Consider the following 14242-nt stretch of genomic DNA (forward strand, 5'->3'; position numbering starts at 1 on the left):
TGACAGGTTTCTGGCTTGTAACAGTGGACTCGAGCAACAATTGTGCTGGGATTAACCCCCCTGCATGACTAGTCATGTAGAATTTCAGAATATTCTTGCAGTATTTAAAGGTTTGCAGTTTACTGCCAGCACAGCTCTGTTTCAGGGGAGAAAATCCGAGCTGGAACTGACCCTCTCGTAGAAACATCTGCCAAACTCATCTCCTTCTGAAAAAAATTCTTGTGTGATTGAAGAAGAGCAACGTGGGGCATCGCCAGCGTGGTGGTGGTGTGTCCTTGCTGACTGGTTGGACCAGACGTGAGCTGTAGCTCTCCAATACAAGAAGACAGAAAACGGACCTCTCGGGCAAACAGTTACAGAGCAGAATTCCTTGGCTTGAGAGCACTGAAGCCAGAAGTTTCTTGGCATTCTGACTGCATTCCTTTTCCAGTATGTGCTCAGAATAACTTGGGACTTTTTGGAGCAGAAGTGGGACGAACGTTTGAATGTAGACATAAAAGTCTGTGCTCAGTTTAGCTGTTCAGCTGCAGTTTTGAAAATGCATTAAGTTTTGGTCCAAGCACTGTATGTTAGTGAGCTATAATCCTTTTTTCTGATTCAAGTATTCCAAAAAGCCCATCTTGCCTAAACAAAAGCAGATGCTCTTTGCTGTTTATTAATTTTGAGTGTTGCACTTGTGTTGGGAGAGAAGAATTTCAGTACAAGCTGGCTTTACAGTGTAAACGTATTTGACCTTTTTCAGTCTTCAGCCGTGAGTTTTTAAAAATAAAATAGCTTTCTGAATTTAAAACAGTTACACTGAAACACTCAGGGCATAGCTGGGAACTGGCAGAGAACTGAAGAAAAAGCAGTTTCTTTGCCAGAGTGTCTGAACCTTGCTCCAGTTAGTTCTGGTCCTAAAGTTTAATCCTTTTCTGATTGTACTTTTTGGTGGCTTTTCTGCTCTTCCCTCTTTCCCAGCCCCTCTCACTCTCTCTTTAAAATGCTGGATCTCTACCAGTCACTGCTCAGGCCTTGTGTTCAACCTTTCCACTTGTCCAGCTCTGTGTCTAAATAGCTTGTGCTTAGGGAACAGAATTGTTCTGTGTCATTTCTCTGAAGGGTGCAGCCAGCATATCCTACAATAGATTTTAAAATGGCCTAAGGAGCAGGTAATAGTAACGATGACAGAATTACCCAGGTTTTGAGAACGGTGCTCATTAAAATTATTCTTGCAAGTACTCTAATAATAATAAGCAAAACCCTTTGAAGCTCCTCTAATGTAAAGTAAATGTCGAGATAATCCGACATACATGGTTGTTCTAACTACTGAACCAGTTTTATTTTCAGAGGATTGAATTTTATAATGAGATTCAAGGTTTTGCATGTCTAATTCTAGCCCAGTAAAACCTCAAATTTTCCAGCTCAGCAATACATACTTCATTGTCAGAGCAATCATGAGATGCATGCCATCACCGGGTGCCCTGCTGTGGCTTGCTGTTGCTGTGTAATGGACCTTTGTTGGGGTAGGACAAAGACTTATTGATAAATTGCCTATAAAAAGTGGCTCTGGAATATTACTTTATTGTCAGTGTCTTTATGTACTTACAGTTATGTCTTTCCTTACAACACCTGCAATACAATAGAGATTCATAGTTCCTGGCTTGCTGTAGCACTACCCAGTGTGAGAGATAAGCAATAGGTTGGAAGAGGACTATAATTAATTAGCTATGCCTTGTAGAAGAAGGGAAAAAAAGAATAATAAAGAACAAAGAACACTATTGACGTTGGAAAGCTGCCACCAAAAGGTGTGGCTGCTCAGATAAATATGATTAGTTGCCCTTTCTTGACTGTTAAGAAAAACTGGATTATCTTCGGTGTGAAAGATAACTCATTTTGTTGTCTGAAATCTTGTTTTGATCCATTTTGTGAGCAGCTGTTTGAGTACATGACAAATAAATAGGTTAGTTCATAAATCTGTGAATTTCCGTGTTAAAAAGTCTTGGTTATGTCTTCAGCAAACGAAAAATGATTGAAAGGTGCAAGTATTTAAAAATCCCACAATAAAAAGCAGAAGTTCATGCATACCTGTATATGAAGTGTATTTAAATATTCTAAGGGTGCTTATCTTGGTGCATTATGTGCAGATGTCTTCAGGATACCCGGTCCAGGTGTGTCAGCTGGACTTTGGGAGCAAAGGAGTGTTCCTGCAAGCTGATGCGGGGTTTGACTGCAAGCTCCTTAGGTCTTTGGAAGAGTTAGTGGTGTGAAGACTGTACAGGCAGTGAGCCCCACGCTTTGTTACCTCTTCTGTCCCTAAATAAAGATCTTTCAGTAATCGTGAGCGTGTGTCGATGGCACAGTCGCACCTTCTAATTCATTATCTGTTCTCTTCTGCAGGCTGGCAGCGATGGTGAAAGCATAGGAAACTGTCCTTTTTCTCAGAGGCTCTTCATGATTCTCTGGCTGAAGGGAGTGGTGTTCAGCGTCACAACAGTTGACCTGAAGAGGTAAGAAATACTTGGATTACCTGACAAGAAAGAGTACGGTATGCTTGGTGTAACAAACGTGTCTGGGGCTTCTCAATATTGCGTGGCTTATTTTCAGAAACTAAAATTGCCTTTATATAGCGTTAGCCAGGTATGTCGTGATGCTATGTGTCAGCTAAATTGCAGCTTCTCCGTGTATGTGTAGCGTTAGCCAGGTATGTCGTGATGCTGTGTGTCAGCTAAATTGCAGCTTCTCCGTGTATGGAATGAATACCTTAGTGGCTAAGAAGGGCGAAATGTGAACGCAGGAGTCTGAATTTCCTGAGGCTGGGTGTACTTTAATTGGAAGTGGTAATGCTAAATTCAGCAGAGGCTCTGTATTTGTTTTTGGTGTGAAGTAATGTTTTCACAGCACTAACCTAATGTTAGTCTCTGAACTCTCTAGAAAGTGGAGAGACTGCCAGTGCTTACAAACCTTACTTTCAGAAATAAAGCCAATAGAAATATATAATGTTCTCCAACGAATCAAGGGTAAAACATGTAAGAAAGAAATCACCTACTAGGCTTAACCTCTTCTGTAATCTTTTCTGAAGGTGAATTGTTTTGCTTTTTAAAAATCACTCAGGTTGCTGCTTCAGTGCTGGCTGTCCTTTCTTGTACCAGAAAAGCTTTCTTTCAAGTTGTTGGGGTTTTTTGTTTGTTTGTGGGTTCTTGTTTTGGTTTTTTGATTGTTTTTTTTTTTAATATTGGGGAGATTAGAACACAAAGTAAGTGTAAATTAAAAAACTGCATGGGAATAGCTTGAATGAGCTCTACTTTTTTTGTTGTACACTGAATGTATTTTCTAGTAAAGGAAAAGAAGGATCGCTGAAGCTAATTAAGATCTTGAACACACATTGATGTCATTGTAATTCCTTTTAGACTTTAAGCTTCATAAATACAAATTTAACTTTCTGGATTGCCTAATACCTAGTGTAGCTTGCAGAACGTCAAGTTCTGGGAACTGCTCGAGTGGGAATGGTTCTTCCCCTGTTGGCATTACCAGAATGACAGTAGGTGCCAGATGTTTTCTTGACACTTCTAGTCCTGCCATAAGAACCTGCTTTTACAAGTATGTTATTCAAGGCAATTACCCTCTTTTCTTTTTTGTTCTGTTAGACAGAAACTTGAAGAGCTGGGTAGGAATGGTTTTAAGCAGCTGAATTTATTTTTATAAGCCAAAAAAAGAAAAAGGGTTTACTTGCAAACATGCCTCTGCCTCACAGCATAATTTCTGCACGACAGTAAGGCAAGCTCTGTCTGTTTGCGAGGCTTAAAAGGTCATGGTTGCCTACGGAAGTTCACAAGTAAATGACTTGGGACACAGGAAAAACTGAATCTGAGCTCACTGACCCTGTGGCTGTATTTTTCCTTTCCGTAATTGCACTGGATATCATACTGTGCTAACAGAAGAACGTTTTGCAGTTCTTTGTTCCATTTTTAAGACATAAAAATACGCACACAGCAAATGAAGTGGGATGTAGTGCCCTTTCAAAGAAATCATGCATTGCTTGCTTCTCTTCAGTCACACAGAGGCTTTATTATTCCCCCTTTCAGAAGCAGCTTGTCGCTGCTCAGAGATGCGACTTGTTCTGGTGACCAGAGCCGAGCCGCAGTACATAAACCATTTGTTGGGCTTGTAACAACATTCAAGGCCAGCTTGCATTCAGTGATGTTTTGAAATCCTATTTTAAACATCTTGATTGTGTGGTTTGACAATTGTGTTGACAGGCAACGATTGAATAAAGAGATGAGTAAATATTAAAGACTGCTCAGAGGTGAATGCCACCTCAGCAGTGTAAAATATTGCTTAGGAACTGCAGACAGGATGGGTTTAGTGCTGGCATTTTCAATTTTTTTCACAATAATTTTCAGGCATTGTGGTACTGTAATACCATGATAATACACCATAATGGAATATATATAGTATATAAATCACTGTAGAGCACGTGGCATTTGGGGGCTGGCTTTCGTCTGATCTTCAAGAAGTTATTTGAATGCTAATTGCTGGTCTGGTTTGTGGCAAAGCCATGAAATGCTTGTACGTGATGTTAATGAGCCTGCCCACTTAATTAGCTAGTGATAGCCAGATATTTCAGTGTATGGCCCTCCTTCCAAATACCTTGGTAAACTCTGGAGCCGCTACTAGCTATCATGAAATTGTTTTGAGTATTTATAGACTTTTTTTTTTTAAAAAAAATACTTTTAATTGCCTTCTTGTTTGACGATTAAAGGAAGTCGTACCGTTAGCCTTTTAAGGATATTTCTACGTGCTCGTGGTGCTCCGAGGGCTGTGGCTTGTATGTGGTAAACCAGAGTTTGTGTGTGATCTGCTGGCGAGAGTAGCAAACTGGAAGTCAAACCCTGTGGTGTTTGAGCTTTGACTGTTGGACGTTAATCTGTGCTGTCTTGTCCTTGAAAGATCCAAGTGGTCTGACTGGAGTGGCAAGAGGGGTTCATAAAATGCTCTGGGATCCTTGAGATGCACTCTGGTTCTTTGGAAAACTTTTTTGCTTAGTTAGAGGAGTCTATTTCTGAAAGAAAATCTTTCCTTCCAGAGTATTACTGCAAATCCGGTGGTCTTGCCTATGTTTGCTTTTAAAATAACATTCCTCTTGAGGAATTTTATCTAGTCAACATGTGAAATTGGAAGTGAGCCACAATGACTTCCTGTAATTGTGAGTTACAAAGTTGTATTTAAATGAAGAGTTAAGCTACTTAAAGAGTTAACCGATGGCAGGTTTTAAATCCTAAAAGTAAGAGAGCCATGGCAGCTATTAGTGAGAGATGACTTCTTGGAAGCTTAAAAATCGAAAATGGTCAAATTCTTGTCTTAAGAAGACTTCAGTCACCTGACTAAAAGTGGGGTGTTCAACGTTCCAGAGTATGAAAATCATTTTTCTCATTGTTTTACGCACTCCTGTCTGTCACAAGTGCGCTTTGGCGCTGCGTGCCATCGCTGTTTGCCACTGCTTCCGCAGCGGGCAGCACATAGAATTCTGGCAGGGGTTCTTAATTGCTTAAAAAATTGAAAGCCACATTTCTACGGGATAAACTTATAAAGTGTGCTGTCCCTGCACACACTGCTTTCTCATGCTACCCTGAGTGACCATGTTTATATATATTACTAATGGAATTTCTCCAGGACAGTCAGGAGGCTTTCTTGAGCTGCAGTTCCAGTATCTATTCAATCCAGTGCCTGGATGCCTGGTCCTGGCTTAGAAATGCAGCCACGTCGCACAAAGCACAAACCGGGTTCAAGGGTTATGGTCTGGTTGGGATTTGTTCAAACAGTAACAAAGGGACAACTTTATCTTGGCAAACTTTCTGCAGGATCAGGTGCTCTTTGTTGTTCCTCACCCAGCACAGCGAAAGGTGGTGCTCAGCCCCTTAGCGCGTGCCGTGGTCAGCGGGGCAGAGCTGTCGTCGTACCGTTGGTTGTGCCTCGGCTGGGTAGCGTGTGTGCCCACAGCTGTTGGTACCCAGGGACAGTCTGAGGGAGGAGGAATTGCAGACCGTCCTCTAAAACGTGGAGAGGTTCTTTGTGCAGTCAGACTGTGTCCTTCCTGGACTGTAGTCAACAGCTCCGTCAGGGGGAGGTAGTAAGTGCTGCTGCTGAAACAGTGCCAAGCAGGATTGTAATTTTATTTCTGCTTGCACTGAGACAGTTGTGCTAGCGTGGGACTAATACCACGATGATTTACCGGGGGAGAAAATTGGCTGCAGCCTTTTAGATGATGCTTTCGATTTTAGAGCTTGTAATGGATCCACATCTCATTATCGGCCTCAACTTTGCATGTGGATCTACTAACGGGGCAGATGAGAGTTTATGTTAAAGAGTAAGTAAGGCATTTGAGGGTGAATGAGTAGTTATGTGTATACGTGTAGCTAAAATGTTGGCTTCTAAATAAATGCCAGTAGTGTTGTTCCTTGTCACTACAGCATCAAGGCACAACCCGAGGAGAGAGAAGCCGATTGCTTATAAAATAGTCTGGCTTATCTTGGTAATGATTAGTACGAAAGGAGCTGGAGTGAACTGCAAGGGGTATTGCCAAAACTGACTTTAAGATTTAGAAATGTCTGACTATTTTAACTTGACACTGTTTCTCTTGTCTAGTCCTACTAATTCTCCTCCCTTTGCCCAAACGTGCTGCTCTTATTTGTAAATATTTTTTCCTCTGGATGAATCTTTAAGCATCATTTTTAAACAAAATGTTTAAGCATCTATCAGCTTGTCCAGAATCAGATTCTGTGTTCACAGAAGTGGTTAAACTGCTCTTTATCAGACTTGCTTACTTCCAGAGAAGCTCTGCTTCTCGAAATAAGGAAGGGTTATCACAGATTGCACTGTATATACACTCTGTACTGCAGATCTTGGAGCAGAGAAGAGTGTGCGTTTTGTGGTGTGTGTATATATCCCCCCGCTACGCGGCATTACATTTGACTCCAGAAAAACCAGAGCTAGAGCTAGGAGGAAGCAGTCGTTTTTATGTATTTGAAATTGTTATGAAGTGTATATTCAAAATGCTAATCAAGCTGTAAATTCACTTTTAAGACAAGAAAACTGATGACACCATTTTTAAAACTGTGCAAGGCTGTGAAAATCTCAGGCAGTGCTTTTGTGACAGTAGCAATGAAAGCTCGGGTCACGGATGCCCTGTGCTTACTTTGGTGTTGGTTTGTGTTTCACCCTAGAAAACCAGCAGACCTTCAAAATTTGGCTCCAGGCACTCATCCGCCCTTCATAACTTACAACGGTGAAGTGAAAACAGATGTCAATAAGATCGAAGAGTTTCTGGAAGATGTTTTGGCTCCTCCCAAGTAAGTGGTAAAATGATAATTTGTCACCTTAGATTAGTCAGAGTGTTCTCAGAGGGGTTTTCTGCGCTAATGAAGATGTTCTTCAGCATCAATAAACTGAAAATAAGACACCGAAAATAGCTGGGAGTTCTTGCTTGTTACACCTTTCTTCCCTCCATCTCTCTGATCTTGATATTAAAAAATGTTTTCTTTTAAAGATGATTTTAAAATTGTCCTTTGTCGAGCCCTGTCCTCCTTCCTGCAGTTTTCAAACTAAATGACTCCTCGTTGTCATGGACTGGTGCAGGCTCTTCTCATGGGTCCAAATAATGTAAATGACAATGAGCCTGCTATAAAAAAATCTAGCTCTTAGTCATTCTTCTAGAAGTAAAGTGTTATTTAAGTGTTCAAGCAGTGCTGTGCTAGAGTAAGCACAGAGTAATCTGGAAATGGATAAACTGGTAAATGCATATGGTGTAGAATCTTTTTCTTTAAAATAAGGGCCGTTTTTTGCTAGTTGATACACGATGAGCGTCATTCTGCTAAATGTAGATCATCTCCTTTCTACTTTTTAGGTACTTAAAACTTTCACCAAAGCATCCAGAATCAAACACTGCTGGAATGGACATATTTGCCAAATTTTCTGCGTTTATCAAAAATTCTAGACCGGAAGCTAATGAAGGTAGGTTACTGGGGGCCCATAGCTCTGCACATGTCGTGTCATCGTCTTGTGTTTTTTCAGAGCAGCTTTACTGGGAAGTATCTCACTGACAAATTCCTGGTGCATGTTGATAGACACTCAAGGGCGTCTCATGTATTAAATCTGTGATTGAAAGTTAATGGTCACAAAGATTTCAGCGCTTCCAAAGAGAACTTCGGTCAGTGCTTAACTGAAGTTTTAGTAAGGCATACGTGGGTTGTAAATATCCCTGACGCTGAAACTTCTCTACACAACAGGCACTCAAAACACTTGAACTAAGTAGAAATGACTTTAATATCCAGAACCAAATTCCATGCAGAGTTTATCATGCCCAAGTGGTTGAGTTTCCACGTGTTTTCTGTGAGGCTTTTCTGGGCACTTGATTATTTCACCTTTTTAGGATTGACGGCTCCCATTCAGAATTCTGAGTTAGGCTTAGTTTGTGTCGCTTTCTTTAAAGGATTAAAACCTTTCGGTGTGGAGAGAACACAGTAGGTGGAAGATGAGAGATCAGTAAGAGGTAAACGTGTAATTAGACCTTTAATAGTTTCGTACAAATCTTTTGTCCTCAGTGTACTTGGAGCGAAATCTTAAGTCAGGGAACCAGAATGCTTTCTGCTGTATTTCTTCAGATTGGAGACACGCAGAGGGTTTGTAAACAGCAGAGACAGATTTTTCCATTTGCTGGGGTGTGCTGCCCTCTGCTGCTCCCTTCCCTGAGCCTCCTCCGCAGCCTGTTTGGCCGCGGCTGTTCACTGAGCATGTGACGTTAAACAGATTATGTTTAAATGAATATAAACCCTAGCATAGCTTAATTCTAATTAGTTTAAGCCAGTTAGAAATACTTAAGAAACTGATGTAAGCCACTTTTTAAACCAAAAATAAACACTTGTGGACCGTCTTAGAGTATTTTAAATGGATGCAAACTCGTATATAAACTGGCTTTTAAATAACCTGCATCTATGTGATATTTAAAGGGATTCTAGTCCTGTTTCAGTGGTAGAAGTGATCAAGAAGGCAGATCCAGCTGTGGCATTCCTACAAAAATTGTACAAGGGTTAAAAATCCTTCAGTGTATGGTCTGTCCTGGGTAGTACAGTGACGTGGATTTTGTTTTTCAGTTCTGCTACTAGTATCAATATTCTAAATGACAGTTTGCTCTGTGTGCTCTGGTTTGGTTTTCTTTTTTATTCTTAAAGCTGTCCCTTTCTCTGTAGCCTTAGAACGTGGCCTCTTGAAAACCCTCCAGAAACTGGACGAGTATCTGAACTCTCCTCTCCCTGACGAGATCGATGAGAATAGCATGGAGGATATCACAGTTTCCACCCGCAAGTTTTTGGATGGCAACGAGATGACGTTAGCAGACTGCAACCTGCTACCCAAGCTACACATCGTCAAGGTAAACGCCTTTTGGGGTGGCGTGTGATGGTGAAGGACAAAATGTTTATGGCTTATGACCTCCTGGAGTCCCAACTCATTTCAACCATTTGCAGGCTGCCATGTAAATTAACTGTGACATTAATGGTAATTAATTAAATTCTCTAAGGTTTGGGCAATTCACAAGGGCTTTAGGGACCGAGCAGTTGAATTCAGTGAAGGTGTGAACCATTAGACACAATAGGTGATAAAATGACACAAGCCTAAGCTTCTCCTGTGCCCTGACCGATGGGATCGCGGGAAGTTGCAGCACTCGGAAGAATCAGGCAAAAGGAAGGTGAACGTTGTGTGACCGTTTAACTTTTGACGTGGCTGTCTTCTCACATCTGTACCAAGAACTTCTCTGTTAGCAACAAAGAAAATGACACAACGTGAAATACAAGGATTGTATTTAAAAAAAAGAAATAGAAAAGTTGGAATTCTAGAAAGAGGTAGCCTAGGATAGCTACGGGACTCAAGATGTGCCTGTATAGCCATGGCTCGGTTTCTTTTTGCTGTCTCCAGTATCTTTGTCAGTTTTGTACTGCAGATGGAGCCACAGGTTAAGTTTTCTGCCTGGGTGCAGAAGCATTTACTTTGACGAGGCCGGCAGTACGAAGGCGGCGAGGCGAGACCCTGCCGGGCCCAGGCGTATCCCGGAGGGGCGCGTTCGACTGCCTTCAGAAGTGACTGTGAGCGTGTGTGTCGGAAGGGCAGCTGAACGGGAGAGCGACGAGGGATGCAAAAGAGGGTTTAAATGGAAGGATGTAAATTCATAATGTAATTCTTTTGTTCTAGGTGGTGGCCAAAAAATACCGCAACTTTGAGATTCCCAAGGAAATGACAGGGATTTGGAGATACCTGACAAATGCTTATAGCAGGGATGAATTCACCAATACCTGTCCTGGAGACAAAGAAATCGAAATAGCTTACAGCGATGTAGCCAAGAGACTCACCAAGTAACCAGCACTTGCAAAAGAGACGACTTCTTGCATATTCCGTAACAATGCTTCTAACAGACTGCTCTTTTCATATAAGATAGCAATTTTTTTTGCATGAACTTGCAGTTATTCAAAGTTATGGTGGATAGACCAGGTACAGTAATTACCTAAAGTTTGCAGACTTAATTACAGGCTTGTTTTTCCTTACCTCCTTTCGCAGCAAGTTTGAATATTGTTAATTCAGTTATGTTAATAACGCACTGGGGTAACTCAAGATTCTTCAGGATGAAGGATTATCTTGCCCCAACTACTTTTCTTTGCAAACATTTGGTCCCTGTCTACGAATTGGTTTAGGATACTGCCTTGCTATGTGGTACAAGGAATATTTATGTATTTTGGAATTTATTGCTTTTCCAGAAGATCTGTACACAGTTGTCATACCTGTGACACATTGAACTGTACCTGCTGGTCTATCCTATTTACGTATAGAAGGGAACTTATTAGCCAAAAGAGCCATTTGCAGAATATCTGGCAACGTTTTTAAAAATAATTTCTCCTGAATTTGAAATGGTAATGGTTGAGAATGGACTCGCATGTCAAACTGGGATTTGAGTGATCTCGGACATCAGGGAAGTTTGAATCTAGACTCCAGCACTATAGCAGGAAGGTTGCAGTTCAGAGTTAGTATTTAGTTGTGTCTTCAAGAGCTTGATGAGATTAAAAAACAAATCACACGTTTATTTTTCAAATTGGCAACCTACATTTGTCCTGAATTCTGAGTTGCAGCAAACGAATAATTGTCAGGATGCCCTTTACTGTCATGAAACCAGAAGAATTGGATGCTTGCCATCTGTTCACCTTAAAAATTGCAAGTGGCTTCCTTTTTTGGTAGTTAAGAGCCTTTATTTTGTATAGGTCTTTTCTGGTGATATTTACTTAACAAAAATCTATGCTGTCATAAAAAAAAATACCTGTAAACGTTAGCGTCCTAGTTGATAAATAGCTACTGTATGTGGTGAATAGCAGTGCAATGATTAGTGATGGCAGAGCGAACACTGAGAGCCATTAACGCGGGAGTCTTTCTGGGAACTTTTTTAAGCTATTTCTTTTCCTGAAGAAAGCTAAAGTGACCTTTAAAGAGAACGTTTGCCTTAAATTGTAGTATTTCCCTGAAAGGAAATCTATTAATTACTCTTGTAAAGAAATGGTGCGTGAAATCCAGTCCTTTCTGTTGCGTGTCTGTGCACCTGGACTGCAATTTTGCATAATCGCAATCATTGCACTACTATACATAACCTTTTTATAGCAACACTAAGGAATAGCACTACAATTTTTTTAAAAGCAATTTTCAAATATTTCTAAACCAGGGAGTAGTCGTCTTGTTTGAAATTAATGATTCTGATGCATGAAATAAACTGCTAGGTTATTTTTAAAAGACCATCATAAACAACTCCAAAGAACGCTAGACTTACATGCCTATTTTTTTGTAAAGATACTTTTATATTTAACTGATTTTAGAAGCTGGAAAGTGCTATTCCTGGTAGGTTGTTCGTGGAATATTTAACATTCTGCAATAACACAGAAATGCTCACATAAACACTTTTATACGCTAATTTTTTTGTTTTGGTAAGCACTGGCTTTGTGAAAACCTGCCTGACTTTTCTAAGCATCCTGCTTTTGCTACTTTATATACCTGTGAAGTTAGTGTCACATAGAAGAGGTAAAGTACAAGATCCATATTTGTATACACAGCTTGTGGTGCCTTGTCTTGCCTTCCTAGAGCTAGAATTCCAATATAAAGGCAGTTAGCAATCCTGTTACGTGTCTTTTGAAGACAACCGTAGATACGCTTAGACCCTGTTATGATTAATTAATTACAGGGGTGTTTAGGCACGGAAGGAAAATTCTGCAGAGTAACCTGGTTAGGAAAAACTTAACTGTAGCCTTTTAATAATTACTGTATTCTGATGTCACGTTCTCATCCTGAATAAAGTTTCTCAGCCATAGTAGTCCTCTCTAGGGGTTCAGTTTTTGCTACAATGTGACATCTGGAAAAAGGAATTACTTCCTTTTTTGTTAGACGACGTTTTTAATGACACATAGGATAAAAAAACCCCTGCAGCCCTCATTGGTTTGGGGTTCTTTGCCATCGTAGAGTCAACCCTGAAAAACAAAAAATATAGGAAGCGATGCGATTGTGGGCATATCTCCGTTAAAAAATTAAACTCTACTTTGAAACCTAGATCAAGGTGGCCCTGGGAAGTTGTCTGAGGTTGTAGGAATCAGGTCTCACTCCTTTGAAAAAGCGAATTAGCTATTACGTGCGCGTGAAAACTCTTTCATGCAGTTTTCCAGTGCATATCAATGCACCCAGATACTTAACTTGTTAAAGTACCGGCCTTGTTGTCTTTTTATAGGTAATATATTCTCTCTACTTTTTAGGCAATCTTCAAACAATTGTAATATGTTCTATTCAGCGTTAAGTATTTTAATGATTGTGTCTGAAGGCTTGTAAACAGAGTTAAAGCTCTGGCTGTAACTAATGTGTTTCTTATCTCAGTACAATGAAGTGTTGAGGAGCCTTTCCCTTGTAGGTGTAATTCAAATGAGGACCACGTTGGCAATTTCTGAGGCGATTACTGTCCCGTAGCTCTTAACTGTTCCTGCGTGAAAGGAGTTGGTCTCTTTGTTGGGTTTTTTTTTAGGCTTCCTCTTGCACAGCGTTGTTGCAAGAAGCTCGCCGGCCTCTCGCTGGCTTCAGGAATCTCGCGGCGAACGAGCGGCTTTCACCTCCGTAGGTGAAGCCCTGGAGAAGAGCGGAGCAGAGCCGGGGTGGTGCGTAAAAGGCTCGGCGTCTGGTGTGGGTAGAGCACTTTCATCTGGCCCCAATCACCAGCGCTACATTAATTAAAAAAAGCCTTTCATAACTATGTAAATTCTTGACTTCTGTCAACTTGTTTACAATCTGATCTTTAAATGCATTTTTAATTTCATCAAACAGCAATTAATCTACCCCCTGTTTAAATTTAAAATGATGCTTCTAGCCCCTTCTACAATTTAAAAACAGCAGTTACCCTTTCAAGTAGGCATTCCAGTTTGCAAGTTGGTTGCATGTATTAGCATGCTGAATAATTTACTTTATTCTCAAGCTGAAATATGCTTAAATTCCCATTAAAACAGGTGACTTGTGTATTTCCTGAACATAAAGGGAAAATCCATCATCTTCACCCTGATTTTGTGTGGGAGAACAGATTATACTATAAGCATGATTATTATTATTTTTTTTTTTCCCCCTTAACAAAGCTTTCCTTCTTGAGGAGATTCCTTATGTGCAAGAGCTGCCTCTCGAACAAGAGGCATGTGAATTCTGAAACAATTTCATGCACTCCCAAGCTTTCCTGTCCAGCTACTGTTCGCTGCCAGCCTGCGGACGTGTCCTGCGCGGACCGTCACAGCCGTGCGGCTCCTACATTTGTATTTTCCCATAAAATTGATGTTTTTTTCCACAATGGGCATGTCTAAACCGATTGAGAGTTGTGTGCAGTTCCATGATAAGAAGAGAGATGTAATCAAGTTTTTATGCTCAAGTAGCAAATTAGCATTTCGTATCAAAGGAACACAGAGATGAATAAATTGAAGATGCTTGAGCCAAACCCACTGATGCCTATCTCGCTGGAGAACAAAAAGTGGCTAAGTACAGTCAACGATTTTTTTTACTCTTTGCCACTCAGAACACTATCTGAACGCATCCAATTAATATTTTCAGAAGAAGGCTTTATCCCAAGTGAAAAAAAATACTTAATCTGCCTCAGAACCTGCACCACCGTTGCATTTTGTTTCTGGAGGGGATGGGAGAATAGTGGAGCAGAACAGGATAT

At 40.6% G+C, this 14242-nt stretch overlaps 1 protein-coding gene across 1 annotated transcript; it reads left to right on the forward strand.

The window, feature by feature from the left end:
• Nucleotides 1-2364: 2364 nt before the first annotated feature.
• On the forward strand, nucleotides 2365-10548 carry CLIC4 (chloride intracellular channel 4; the record flags this gene model as incomplete). The annotated part of the gene is made up of 5 exons (XM_009879057.1): nucleotides 2365-2489; nucleotides 7203-7328; nucleotides 7883-7989; nucleotides 9225-9406; nucleotides 10222-10548. Coding segments are annotated over 5 exons (705 nt in total), but the record flags the coding sequence as incomplete, so codon positions are not given.
• Nucleotides 10549-14242: the final 3694 nt, after the last annotated feature.

This window comes from Apaloderma vittatum, unplaced genomic scaffold (genome assembly GCF_000703405.1).
Source record: "Apaloderma vittatum isolate BGI_N311 unplaced genomic scaffold, ASM70340v1 scaffold25021, whole genome shotgun sequence".
Lineage (NCBI taxonomy): Eukaryota > Metazoa > Chordata > Aves > Trogoniformes > Trogonidae > Apaloderma > Apaloderma vittatum.